Here is a 14,852-nt window from a genome sequence, read left to right on the forward strand (position 1 = left end):
CATTTTTTTTCCAGTCAATAGTGGACCTTCCTGCTAAATGTAAAGCATAGACCACTACTGAACAAAATACAACAGGTGTTCCTTTATGCGATATCCTATACCCAGCTATCTGCACTACTATATTTGCAAATGGCCTTAAGAGGCATGATTTGCAAGTCCCCTTCAGGTTTGCACAAACCCACACATCTAGTACGGTAGATACAAAGTTATTATTTAGTGCATATCTACATAACATAAACATACATTGTATTGGTCCGTGTTGCTCCCTCCTTTGTTGCCCTGCTCAACCCACCTCCTTTTCCATTAGGGCCTATTCCCACTCACACGGCACCCCACCTTCCCCGAGATTTAGGGTGCGGAGAAAAGATTTGCAAGTTCTTACAGAACTTTAATGTGCGGAGAAAAGATTTGCAAGTTCTTACAGAACTTTAATGCAAATCTATCTCCGAATGGGGGACTGTTACGGAAGGGGGGGGGGCATGTCTTCTTCACCTTCTTCTTCGCTACAATATATCAATTTATTTCCAATTGTCAATGTCAAAAGGGACTAAAATCTATAAAATTCATAGAAAATCAACGTGCCAGTTTGCTCTGATCAGCCTTTCCTCCAGGCGATGTCAGGTGCCAGACTATGCATATTTGAGACCATTGTTTTCTCATCCCCAGGAAGTGTTTATCTGTGCATATCTCCAGCTCTGCATATTCCCCCCTCCCTCCTCCTTATGTTAATCCGGTGTAGCTCTGCATATTCCCCCCTCCCCCCTCCATATGTTAATCTGTGTAACCCAACCTCCCTTTAATATATTCATGATGTAATCTGTGTAACCAAACCTCTCTTTAATGTATTCATGACGTGTTTTGCACTGTATTCTGGGACATGGAGGGAAGTTTCAAAAACTCATGTCACCCCTTTCTCACTGTTCAATCTCGTCTTGAACCTGTTGGCCAATAAACTTGGATCTTCTGCAGTTGCTCCTGTCTCCGGCTGAGCTCATTTTCCTCCGCAGGGACCCACGGACTGAGTCCGATGAGCTGGGTGGCAGAGCAGCCTCGCACCCAGATTTTTGCCGTAACACAACAAAGGTCCGTATAGTTCAAACTCTGGTTTTCCCAGTAGTGATGTATGGAAGTGAGAGCTGGACCATAAAGAAGGCGGATCGCCGAAGAATGGGATAAGTAATGGGATAAGTAACCTTTCCACGAAAGGTTTACAAAGTTCGGTTATTGCAAAAGTTTTTCAGTGTTAATTTTAACTTTTGTGCATTTTTTAACACTGAAAAACTTTTGCAATAACCGAACTTTGTAAACCTTTCGTGGAATAAGCATTCATTTTTAGGAAAATAAAGTTGCAGCGCTATTCTTTAAAAAAAAAAAGTTTGGTTATTGCAAACGTTTTTCAGTGTTAATTTTAACTTTTGTGGATTTTTTAACACTGAAAAACTTTTGCAATAACCGAACTTTGTAAACCTTTCATGGAATAAGCATTCATTTTTAGGAAAATAAAATTGCAGCGCTATTCTTTTTTTAAAAATAGTTTGGTTATTGCAAACGTTTTTCAGTGTTAATTTTAACTTTTATGCATTTTTTAAAACCACTGTGTTTTAACAATAACATCTTACGCCCTTTAGAGGAGAAATTGTGAACTGCAGGATTTCAAATCCCCGTCGTCATCCTTGGCTTCACTCAGTTTTGTTTATAACACTCTTCCATTTCCTTCCCTCTGGATAACCCAGAGAACTGAAGCTTCTCCTTTTATTACCTCTGCAGACTCTTTGAGACCCACCCTGAGTGCAAAGACGTTTTCTTCCTCTTCCGGGACATCGATGACCTACAACAGCTGAAGATGAGCAAGGAACTGCAAGCCCACGGCCTCAGGTGGGTAGCGCCAAAAACAGCCTCTCTTCTCCGGGTCTGAAGCTGAAAGCTGGAAGATTCAGGACAGATGATGATAATAATATAATAATAAATTTTTATTTATACCCCGCCTGTCAGATGGTTACTCGAGAGTAACCAGGCAGGACTCCAGACCTGTGTTTTACAGGTTTTTATTTTGGTGCAAACTATTTACATTGAAGAGTCCCAAAGCTCATGTCTGGCTCAATCGCTAGCAGAATCCGGGAGTGGTCTTTTTTTGGACCTTCCCCAACATAAGAGTTTTGTTACCCCCAACCTTCTCCTTCCCTCTTTGCACCTTAGGCTACTGTGCAGGATGGGCATTGGCAAGGGTGTGTTTCCCTCCTGTCCGCCTTGCCCAGGAGCTGTGTCAAGGCTCCCACCAGCATACCATGGTCCTTGCACCTCTCCTCCACTAGAGGTGGGGCTTTCCTCCTCCCTGGAAGAGGAACAAGATTTTCAGAGGCTCCCTGTAACACAACTCCCCTTCTATTAACCTTCATGAGCCAACAGTGTGACGCGGCAGCTAAAAAAGCCAATGCAATTCTGGGCTGCATCAATAGGAGTATAGCATCTAGATCAAGGGAGGTAATAGTGCCACTGTAGTCTGCTCTGGTCAGACCTCACCTGGAGTACTGTGTCCAGTTCTGGGCACCACAGTTCAAGAAGGACACTGACAAACTGGAACGTGTCCAGAGGAGGGCAACCAAAATGGTCAAAGGCCTGGAAACGATGCCTTATGAGGAACGGCTAAGGGAGCTGGGCATGTTTAGCCTGGAGAAGAGGAGGTTCAGGGGTGATATGATAGCCATGTTCAAATATATAAAAGGATGTCACATGGAGGAGGGAGAAAGGTTGTTTTCTGCTGCTCCAGAGAAGCGGACACGGAGCAATGGATCCAAACTACAAGAAAGAAGATTCCACCTAAACATTAGGAAGAACTTCCTGACAGTAAGAGCTGTTTGACAGTGGATTTTGCTGCCAAGGAGTGTGGTGGAGTCTCCTTCTTTGGAGGTCTTTAAGCAGAGGCTTGACAACCATATGTCAGGAGTGCTCTGATGGTGTTTCCTGCTTGGCAGGGGGTTGGACTCGACGGCCCTTGGGGTCTCTTCCAACTCTAGGATTCTATGATTCTATTCTATTCCTTCCCTCCTATTTGATGGGAGTTCCCTGGCAAGAAGCATCTTTATCAGGAGTCCCCAAGACAGTTGGGTGGCCCCATGTGCGCCTACTTCCCTCAACTCCTGCCGCCAAGTTGGTGCCAAACGTCTTGCCCTGCTTTCCTTTGGACCACCTCAGCGAGGCCGAGAGGGGGGTCTTTTCATCTGGGCAGCCCAGGACCTCCAGACACTCTGTCCAGGGTTGCACCCCAGAGAGGTCACTTTGGAGTTGCCAATGTAGCAGTTATATCTATTGATTAAATCTTATCCTTCCTCGCTCACACCAGTGAGCTGGTAGCAGAGTATGTTCCCCTGTATATTGCTGGAAGCTGGTTGGTAAATTCATTAGAATCTCTTGAGTCAAGCAATCCAGTCTGGCTTGCCCTTCAAAAGAATAAAGACACACCAGTCTTTTCTTAAAAGTAATAAGAAGTTTGCTCACATTCAGTCCACAATGTGATCCTGAAGGCAGACTTAAGCTTGTAGTTACAGACGAGAGTTCCCCATATGGGGACTGAGCCCATGTGCTGCTGGCCGAGAGCCAGCAGAGAGCAAAATAATAGCAAGATGGTATAAAGCGAAGACGAAGAAGGGAAGATGGCTCCGTGACCAGCCCTTTTATGGGGTCTCCCAGGGTCCCACCCATCTCTTCTTCTTCTTCTTCTTCTTCTTCTTCTTCTTCTTCTTCTTCTTCTTCTTCTTCAGCAATCCCTCGTACCCAAGTAAGATTGTCTTCCATAAACACAGTTTTAACAATGAGCCCATAAGTGACTGTGGAGACCAATTCTGGATCCACACGTCCTTCCACAGTGGGGACATTGGTTTCCGGATGGGAGTTGACCACGGTGTGGATTTGCAAAGCATGCCTTCCTCTTAGCACGTTTCTCCCTTGCGTCCTGAGTTCAAGTGTCTTCAAAGCCCAGTTACAGATAGGTAGCCGTGTTGGTCTGCCATAGTCAAAACAAAAAAATTCCTTCCAGTAGCACCTTAAAGACCAACTAAGTTAGTTCTTGGTATGAGCTTTCGTGTGCATGCACACTGAAAGCTCATACCAAGTATCTGAAGAAGTGTGCATGCACACGAAAGCTCATACCAAGAACTAACTTAGTTGGTCTTTAAGGTGCTACTGGAAGGAATTTTTTTTGTTTCAAAGCCCAGGACACCTTTGGTCAAGGCTGTTCTCCAACTGGAGCGCTTGCAGGCCAGTGTTTCCCAATTGTTGGTGTTCATACTACATTTTTTAAAAAAATTGCCTTGAGAGCATCTTTAAACCTCTTTTGTTGACCACCAGCATTGCACTTTCCATTTTTAAGTTGGAAATGGAGCAGTTGCTTTGGAAGATGATCATCAGGCATCCGCACAACATGACCAGTCCAACAAAGTTGATGTTGAACAGGAGTCAGCAAACTTTTTCCAGTCTACTGTCCCTCAGACCTTGTGGGGGGGCCGGACTATATATTTTTTGGGGTGGGGGCAGAATTAACGAATTCCTATGCCCCACAAATAGCCCAGAGATGCATTTTAAATAAAAAGCACCCATTCTATTCATGTAAAAACACCAGGCAGGCCCCACAAATAACCCAGAGATACATTAAAGGACACATTCTACTCATGTAAAAACATGCTGATTCCCAGACCATGCGCAGGCCAGATTGAGAAGGCGATTGGACCACATCCGGCACCCGGGCCTTAGTTTGCCTACCCATTATGTCATAGAATCATTGCTTCATTCTACCTGAGGATGCTCCAGACCAGGTGTGACAGGAATTCCTCCTGGCTGGACCAACATCCCCTTGCGTGTCCACTCTGGGCAAACAGGAAATGTTGTACTCGATTGCTTCTGTTACATCCCATAGAGACATTATGTGTCTGAATGCGCGTTGTGGGCTCACACCCATGGCTGTTCTGACGCCAAGGTTCCTTCTTTGTCTCTTCCATACCCTCCTTCCGTTGCCAGAGTGATGTCGTTCATCGAGAAGAGCGTGGCGAGACTCGACCAGGAGGACAAACTGGAGCACTTGGCCTTCGAACTGGGCAGGAATCACTTCCGGTACAAAGCACCCCCCAAGTACTATGAGGTGAGGAAGGCAGGGGCAGGCGGTCCCCTCTGCGGCCCCGCAGATTAACGTAGTTCGCGGGAAAGACGGGAGAGGAATTTGTTAGATCTGGAAGCTGCAGCCAGGAAATCCTTGATTGATACTTCACCTCAGTCAGAACTGGCATTGCTACAGGTGCCAGGTAATAACCTGGTCCACATTTGGAAGAAATCGATATTTCAGTGTGGCAGCATCTGTGGAACTCCCTGCACATTGCGATCAGGCAGGTGCCTTCCCTGTATGCTTTCCCGTGGCTGCAAAAAACATTTTCATTTAGACATGCCTACCCAGCTATTTAGGGGACGCGGGTGGCACTGTGGGTTAAACCACAGAGCCTAGGGCTTGCTGATCATGTTCGAATCCCCGCAATGACGGGGTGAGCTCCCGTTGCTCCGTCCCTTCTCCTGCCAACCTAGCAGCTCGAAAGCATGTCAAAGTGCAAGTAGATAAATAGGTACCGCTCTGGCGGGAAGGTAAACGGCATTTCCGTGCGCTGCTCTGGTTCACTAGAAGCGGCTTAGTCATGCTGGCCACATGACCTGGAAGCTGTACGCCGGCTCCCTCGGCCAATAAAGCAAGATGAGCGCTGCAACCCCAGAGTTGGCCACGACTGGACCTAATGGTCAGGGATACCTTTACCTTTACCTTTTACCCAGCTATTTAGAAAGTTGATGTTAGTTTCAATCTGTTTTTAGTTCATTGTCACTTTTTGAGGATCATCAATTATTGTTAGGGACGCAGGTGGCGCTGTGGGTTAAACCACAGAGCCTAGGACTTGCCGATCAGAAGGTCGGCGGTTCGAATCCCCGCGACGGGGTGAGCTCCCGTTGCTCGGTCCCGGCTCCTGCCAACCTAGCAGTTCGAAAGCACACCAGTGCAAGTAGATAAATAGGTACCACTCTGGCGGGAAGGTAAATGGCAGATTCACCCATTCCTATGTGCTGTGCATCCAAACCATCCAAGAAAAAGAGTATTAAGGACCCCCAGATTTTGCCAGAACTGGATGGTTCTTCCCTGCTCCTCATTTCCAGAATCAAAAGATGGTGCTGGGTAGGGAACACAACCTGCCTTCTCTTCTTCCTCTCTCTTTTCACCTCCCCAAATAACCCTCCCTTCTCTGGATTTCTCCCCCAGTACGTAGGCGCTCAGTTCATCCAAGCTGTCCAGCCCATTCTAAAAGAACACTGGACTCCGGAGGTCGAGAAGGCTTGGCAGGTAAGAGAGACTTGCAGGGTTGACTCCAGTTACCGTATTTTTCGCTCTATAAGACGCACCAGACCACAAGACACACCTAGTTTTTGGAGGAGGGAAACAAGAAAAAAATATTCTGAATCCCAGAAGCCAGAACAGCAAGAGGGATCGCTGCGCAGCGAAAGCAGCAATCCCTCTTGCTGTTTTCTGGCTTCTGGGATAGCTGCGCAACCTGCATTCGCTCCATAAGACGCACACACATTCCCCCTTACTTTTTAGGAGGGAAAAAGTGAGTCTTATACAGCAAAAAATACAGTAAGTTCCACTCGGAGCAGACCCAACGAAATGAGCAGAACTCAGTCCATCACGCCCAGTGCCGGGTTTACGTAAAAGCTAAACAAGCTATAGCTTAGGGCCCCACTCTCTTGGGCCCCCCAAAAAAATGTAAAGGGGAAAAACCTGGATGTACATTTCCAAAATATAAGATAAGAAACAAATAAAATAAAACCTACCTACAGCAACAGTGTTTTTTGGGGGGGGGTAAAAATTGACAAACCTTTTGGTGGCGGCGGGGGGGGGGTGTTATTTCTTAAATAAATAAATAAACACCCACACACAAGCAGCATGAGACGAAACAGTTTTGGGCATTTCTTTTTTTAATGCATGAAAGCAGCATGGGACAGAACTATGTTATTTTCCCCCCCCGGCCGCCCCTCCCTCTGGTCCTCTTATCCTTGATTAAGCCGTTTCCCCCCGATTAAACCTGTGTGCGACTGAGCTGGCCTGTCCAACGTGCTATTTCCAAAGCAATGGGGAGGTCCCTCTTTTGGGTACCTTCCGACAAACCGTTGGACAAGCATGATCGGGTTTGATTTCATAGGCCCTTAATTAGGTTTCCGCTCCATAGAAATATCCTATTCTTGTTTTCTCTTAAAACAAGAATGCGGTGTGTGTTTTTTAATCATTCCATGTGGGTTTTCTTTTAATAGACAGCACACACAATGAAGGCCCAGAGGGAAATTTCCCTAATCAAGGAGTGTGTATGCAAAGTCCATCATTTTCATCTGCCATTCTTCTTTTTGTCCATATCCTTTTTAGAGATCAGCTGTTTGTTCTTGGTATGAGCTTTCGTGTGCATGCACACCTTCAGATACACACGAAAGCCCATACCAAGAACAAACCTAGTGGGTCTCTAAGGTGCTACTGGACAATTTTTTTATTATTATTATTTTTATTTTTCTACTGCATCAGACCAACATGGCTACCTACCAGAATCTAGCACCTGTTGTTTATTTGACTTAAAAATAAAGGTAAAGGGACCCCTGACCACTGTTTTAGACCACAGTGCCACCTGCATTCCTAACAATAATTGACGACCCTCAAAAAGTGACAATAAACTAAAAGCAGATTGAAACTCACATCAACTTTCTAAATAGCTGGGTTAAAGGTAAAGGTAAAGGGACCCCTGACCGTTAGATCCAGTCATGACCAACTCTGGGGATGCGGCGCTCATCTCGCTTTACTGGCCGAGGGAGCCGGCGTACAGCTTCCGGGTCATGTGGCCAGCAGGACTAAGCCGCTTCTGGCGAACCAGAGCAGCGCACGGAAACGCCATTTACCTTCCCGCTGGAGTGGTACCTATTTATCTACTTGCACTTTGACATGATTTCGAACTGCTAGGTTGGCAGGAGCAGGGACCGAGCAACGGGAGCTTACCCCGTCGCAGGGATTCGAACCGCTGACCTTCCGATCGGCAAGCCCTAGCCTCTGTGGTTTAACCCACAGCGCCACCCGCGTCCCCCTTATCTGACATAGACCATAGCAAATTTCAGATTGACGTAAAAATGGCAAGGGTCGGTCGGGTGTTGTGTCTGTGTTTTTGGAATGTGGTCCTATTGTTTCACCCCCTGGTTCTGCCATAGCCCTCCATGCCCCCCATCCCTCCCCTTTTGGAGGGCAGGATTCACCCAGCAAACGTTTGCCTCTCTCTTCCCTCTTTCCCCCCAGAGCCTCTTCAAATATTTGGCGGCCACCATGCGGCGAGGCTTCTACACGGAGGAGAAGACTGCGGGAGCCAGCAAGTCTCTTTCCTCGAGGAAGGCTTGCGCTGAGACAACTCCAAACAAAAACTAGCAAGACAAAATCTGCTCTTGATGTGACTCAATGATGGACACACACACACACCCTGGACTCCCCCCATTTTTGCTCCTCTCTTCCAAGTGGAACTCCCAGGTGCAGGAAAAGTTCTTTGCAGTGATTCCGTCTCTGTTGGAAACAGGGGTTGGTAATAATATTTTTTTAAAAGAAACCCGAGGCAAGGATTTGTGGGTTCTTGAAAAGAAGGACCAGTCCTCCATCAATCTCCTTCCCATGAGCTTTATAAATGTGTATTTATGTCTGGGAGGGATTGTTGCAGGAATGGAGTCCTGCTCAGCTGAGCGCATGATGCCCTGCTGTTTCAGAGGGCTCCTGATAATAATAATAATAATAATAATAATAATAATAATAATAATAATAATAATACCTTTATTGTCATTGTACAACCTGTGTACAATGAAATTAAATGAGCCTCCCTCCCTCCCTCCCTCCCCACTCAATCTCTTATCGAACAACACACCACCTCGCAAGTCAATTTCACTAAGTTATTTTCGATACAATACAATAATCTTTATTATCATTGTCCCATACAGAACAACAAAATTGAAAAAACTACATCAGACATTCAAAAACCAACAAGCCTGCTATCCCAGCCTGGTTAGCACCCTAAAAACTCTGATACCCCATTTTAAAATACAATATACTCCCACAGAGACTACCTTCCACTGCGTTTAGAACCAAAATCGCATTTGCGTAGAAACTGTTTCTCAGGCGGCTGGTCCTAGTCTTTATAACCCTGGACCTGCTTCCAGAAGGCAGAAGCTGAAAGAGATCATTTCTGGGGTGCGCACTATCTTGCGCTATCTCTGCAGGTTTCTTATGACACCTGGAAGCGTAGATTTGATCTAAGGTGGGAAGAGTGCACCCAATTATTCTCTCCACAGTCTTTACAACCCTGGACAGCACTGTTTTTCCCCTGGCCGTGCAGCTCCCAAACCACACGCACAGACCATAAGTTAGTACGCTCTCCACAGCACAATGGTAGAATGCCATCAACAGGTCCTTTGAGAGATTATTTTTCCAGAGGATTCTCAGGAAATATAACCTCTGCTATGCTCTCTTCACCAGGTCTTTGCTGTTCTCTCCCCAGGTTAGGTCACCTCTCAACTCCATTCCCAGAAATCGAAACACTGAGACCCTGTTCCACACCCTTCCCCTCAATAATGAGTGGCTGAATATTCAATTTACATTTCCTAAAGTCCACAATAATCTCTCTTGTTTTCTTTAAGTTAAGCAGTAAGTTGTTTTTCCTGCACCACTCCCCCAACTGCTCAACTTCCTTCCTATAGGCCACCTCCCCCTCTCCAGCCGTGATTAAACCGTTGTATCATCTGCAAACTTAATGATCTTATTACTGGGGTATTTGGGGGTACAGCCAGCTGTATAGAGCATATATAAAAGCGGGCTCAACACGCACCCCGTATTCATGATGAGATCCGCAGAGACGTGGGAACCCAACCTGACCCGTTGGGAACGCTTTGATAGAAAATCTAATATCCACCTGCACAAACACGGTGGATGTCCGAGGTCTAATAGTTTGGGCACCAATCTATGCGGAAGAATAGTATTAAATGCAGAACTAAAGTCCACAAATAACAATCTCGCATAGTTCCCTTTCTTCTCCAAATGAGTCAGGATAGCATGTAAAGCCATTGCCACAGCATCCTCTGTGGATCTCTTTGCCTTGTACGCAAACTTTGTTGTTATTTAGTCCTTCAGTGGTGTCCGCCTCTTCGTGACCCCCTGGACCAGAGCACGCCAGGCCCTCCTGTCTTCCACTGCCTCCCGCAGTTTGGTCAAACTCATGTTGGTACCTTCGAGAACACTGTCCCACCATCTCGTCCTCTGTCGTCCCCTTCTCCTTGTGCCCTCCATCTGTCCCAACATCAGGGTCTTTTCCAGGGAGTCTTCTCTTCTCATGAGGTGGCCAAAGTCTTGGAGCCTCAGCTTCAGGATCTGTCCTTCCAGTGAGCACTCAGCACCCTCACGCAAACTGGTAAGGGTCAAGTCCCACTGGCAGACAAGATAAGATGCGCTTCCTCACCAGTTTTTCGAAACATTTCATTATAATGGGTGTCAACACCACAGGGTGAAAATCATTCAGACTGTCTATCTTTGATTTTTTTTTTAAATTTAAAGGAGGAGACTCCCTCCACACAGCCCCCCCCCCGATATACAACTGCGCAGGTTTCCCTCTCTTCCTCCAGAAGTCCAACACCATCTCCTTTGTCTTACTAATATTTAGGTGCAAGTTATTCTCTAAGCACCATGTCGATACTTTTTGAACCTGCCCCCTGTACACTCATCTCCACCTGCAATTAGGCCCATTATGGTAGTATCATCTGCACCTTTCAGCAGCGGAACGCCTGTTTCAAATGCATGCAGAACACCCCAAGTTGAACCGCCCGCCCCCCAGTGACTCCAGTTTTTAAAGGGTTGTGGTGATGGGGGAGACGCGTTTCCTTAGAAAGCCTCTGACAACCCAATTAGGCTTGAAGAAGAAGAAGAAAAAGATTTGGTTTGCATTGATTCACATTTGCAGCCCATGAACCCAAAGCACAGCTGTCCTTGCACTTCTTTTAATTTTGTAACGCAGATTTGTGTTTTTTAAAAAATGCATGCACTAGAATGAAGTAGGCCCCAAAATGCATTTATTAGTAAAAGAACATACATACAAGCATCAATCATATTAGGGAGATTGCTTTGCAAAAATATTAGGAAACTTGCATAGAGAAACATATATATTAGGCGTTCACACTAAAATGCTAATTAGTTTTCATGAATATTAGAGAGAGAGAGCTGAACATGACTGGAAAACTGAGATACTTCGATGGGAATGCCCTTGGGTTTCATTGTTCTGGTCCCAAGTTCCAAGAAATCTCTTAAATAATTAAATCCAGTTGTTCAGGCTCCCTCAGAACTGCCATCACTCAGTATGTGAACGACTAACATGAAGGCTTTTCACCCGAAAGAGCTTTCGTCATGAGTCTTAGCTGCAGCCAGGATTTCGAGGGCTCAGCAATGGGAAAGAATTTACATGTGGCGTAAGAAATTAGGGTCTTTGTCTATTGGGGGGGAATACGCATGAACCGCACGTATCCAGGCGGGTGGAGGATCCAGAATATTTCTGTGCTGTCTGGCGGCATTTTATTTCCTATGTTTTCAGACTCAGATGCTCAACATCCACCATCCATGCCTCCTTGAGAAATAGAGATGGCTCTGTTGATATCAGTACATCACCATTTCTATTGTTCTTGTTGTTTAGTCGTTTAGTCATGTCCGACTCTTCGTGACCCCCTGGACCAGAGCACGCCAGGCACTCCTGTCTTCCACTGCCTCCCCCAGTTTGGTCAAACTCATGCCGGTCTCTTCGAGAACACAGTCCCATCATCTCATCCTCCGTCGTCCCCTTCTCCTTGTGCCCTCCATCTTTCCCAACATCAGGGTCTTTTCCAGGGAGTCTTCTCTTCTCCTGAGGTGGCCAAAGTCTTGGAGCCTCAGCTTCAGGATCTGTCCTTCCAGTGAGCACTCAGGGCTGATTTCCTTCAGAATGGAGAGGTTTGATCTTCTTGCAGTCCATGGGACCCTCAAGAGTCTCCTCCAGCACCAGAATTCAAAAGCATCCATTCTTTGGCGATCAGCCTTCTTGATGGTCCAGCTCTCACTTCCATACATCACTACTGGGAAGACCATAGCTTTAACTATACAGACCTTTGTTGGTAAGGTGAGGTGTCTGTTTTTTATTGCTTATTTGCTTTCCATAAGCAAACTTTACCCGGCTACATCACTTTGGGGTTGTTAATAATGCCAATAAAAATCAGAAATTTAAAAAAGGAAGAAATGGACCCAGACGGACAGATTTGCCCACCATCCCTAGACAAAAAAATAGCCTGACCTGGTTTTACTCTGTTTCGTAGCCTCACTGCTGCCCTTGAAGATATTGCTTTGGGTTGCAGATACCGTCAGACCGGCCACACCTGCGCTCCAGATGTTTTCGTCCCATCCCACGGGGGATGGAGCATTTGGGAGCTTGCTTTGCATCACCTGTGAGCAAACCGTGAGCCCTTGAAACGTCAGCTCCTGTTCCTCCTGCCTTTTGCTGCCTCGCGCTCCTCAAGCCCCGCTGCTTTGCAAAATGATTTGCTTGCGATTTCGGCAATTAGGCTGCCTTGAAATGTGCTCTCGCTTTCCATCAAATGGTTTGCCCACAGGATATCCCCAGAGCAGTTTTTCCTTCTCTGTAATTCCCCCCCCCCCTCTATAATTTAGGGCTGCGATGTGTAGTTGGTTACTCACTGGCATTAATTGCTTTGAAAGCAGTCTGAATGATTTGCAAAAGAAAATATATCTCGAAAGAGGCCTGCAGAGATTGAGCCCACCGGAAAGCTCTCCTGCCCGGACCTCATTTACATTATTCTTAATTTTTTTAAATTATTACAAACTTTCCTGGCAAAAAATTAAAACTACCAAGCGCGAAATGTTGTCTTCCAGGACAAATGCATTTACAGATGATAAGTCTTTTATGCTGTTATCCACGTGGCATCAAAACAGACTTGGGAAATCTTTTGCATATTGAAATCGTTGAGTCGGGCAGGAGAACGTCCTGGTGGATCGGTCCCATGGTGGCTCAGATCTGCCTGCCTCCCACCCACTTGGCTTTAACAGCTTCCCCGATCTCCCCCCTCCATGCCGACAGTTGCCCCACTCAGCCACCTTGGCCCCCTTTGGAGGAGGAGGAGTTTGGATTTGATATCCCGCTTTATCACTACCCGAAGGCGTCTCAAAGCGGCTCACAATCTCCTTTCCCTTCCTCCCCCACAACAAACACTCTGTGAGGTGAGTGGGGCTGAGAGACTTCAAAGAAGTGTGACTGGCCCAAGGTCACCCAGCAGCTGCAGGTGGAGGAGCGGGGAAGCGAACCCAGTTCACCAGATTACGAGACTACCGCTCTTAACCACTACACCACACTGGCTCCCAACATCTGGGTGGGACATCTGCGATCCTGGTGACTTTTGGACCCCCAACAGAGGAGCCTTTTGCTTCCCATCTCCTTTTCATCCCTTGTACTTTCAGAAAGATGTGCCTTTGGGGCTTTCCCAGCCTGCTTTTGACGCTTCTGTACTATCAGATTCCTAATAAAAGTTTAGAAAACGGGGAAAAAAGCACAGCAGTTCCGCTTTCCTGCCTCTTCCTATTTATTGCCTTCCGTGTCTTTGCAGAGAGCCAGAACAGACGGGGCGAAATCTGCAGTTGGATAAGGGAAGCTCTGCATCTGTGTGTGATATTCTAAAACATGAGTAGGCAAATTAAGGCCCGGGGGCCGGATGCGGCCCCATCGCCTTCTCAATCTGGCCCACGGACAGTCCGGGAATCAGTGTGTTTTTACATGAGTAGAATGTGTGCTTTTATTTCAAATGCATCTCAGGGTTATTTGTGGGACATAGGAATTCTTTCATTCCCGCCCCTCCAAAATATAGTCTGGGGAACAGTGGGCCAGCCCCCTGCTGGAAATGTATGCTGACCCCTGCTCTGAAACAATTAAAAACTGTCAGCCATCAGAGCCAACTCCTAGGGGCCGAGGTCCCTTCAGCCCCCCATAAAACATTTGAGGGGCTGGGCCTGATGGAGAATGCATGCATATCCAACTGCTTAATGGCGTCCGCATCAACGAGGAAATCTCAGTGGCGGAGGTGAGAACAGAAGAGTTGTTCCATTGTCTGGAAAGGTCCCACAAAGTAATGCAGAATGCGGCAGCTAGACTGGTGACTGGGAGTGGCCGTCGGGACCGCGTAACACCGGTCCTGAAAGACCTACATTGGCTCCCAGGATGTTTCCGAGCACAATTCAAAGTGTTGGTGCTGACCTTGAAAGCCCTAAACGGCCTCAAAGGCCCAGTATACCTGAAGGAGCGTCTCCACCCCCATCGTCCAGCCCAGACACTGAGGTCCAGCTCCGAGGGCCTTCTGGTGGTTCCCTCGCTGCAAGAAGTGTGGTTACAGGGAACCAGGCAGAGGGCCTTCTCGGTAGTGGCACCCGCCCTGTGGAATGCCCTCCCACCAGGTGTCAAGGAAATAACGAACTACCAGAATTTTAGAAGACATCTGAAGGCAGCCCTGTTTAAGGAAGCTTTTAATGTTTAACAGACCACTGTATTTTAATATTTTGTTGGAAAGCTACCCAGAATGGCTGGGGAAGCCCAGCCAGATGGGCCGGGTATAAATAATAAATTATTTTATTGATTGATTTATTGATTGATTGATTGCATCGAGAAACCATTTTCAGTGGAGCCCAGCAATGGAAGTGAACAGCTGTGTTGAGGCAGCACCTGGTGTCCCAGTTTTGCACCCTTTTCAAT

General features: G+C 46.6%; 1 protein-coding gene across 3 annotated transcripts in view; it reads left to right on the top strand.

The window, feature by feature from the left end:
• Nucleotides 1–9,276, top strand: part of LOC309376123 (neuroglobin-like) — a 47,844-nt gene extending 38,568 nt beyond the window's left edge. For all 3 annotated transcript variants that reach the window (XM_081922319.1, XM_081922321.1, XM_081922320.1), the window contains exons 3-6: nucleotides 1,768–1,875; nucleotides 5,011–5,131; nucleotides 6,284–6,364; nucleotides 8,348–9,276. In XM_081922319.1, coding sequence (XP_081778445.1) covers nucleotides 1,768–1,875; nucleotides 5,011–5,131; nucleotides 6,284–6,364; nucleotides 8,348–8,473 — 436 coding nt within the window. In that variant the 3' untranslated portion in view covers nucleotides 8,474–9,276. The remainder of the gene's footprint in view (nucleotides 1–1,767; nucleotides 1,876–5,010; nucleotides 5,132–6,283; nucleotides 6,365–8,347) is intronic.
• Nucleotides 9,277–14,852: the final 5,576 nt, after the last annotated feature.

The sequence above is a fragment of the Podarcis melisellensis genome, assembly GCF_964234715.1.
Source record: "Podarcis melisellensis genome assembly, chromosome: 8".
Taxonomy (NCBI): Eukaryota; Metazoa; Chordata; class Lepidosauria; order Squamata; family Lacertidae; genus Podarcis; species Podarcis melisellensis.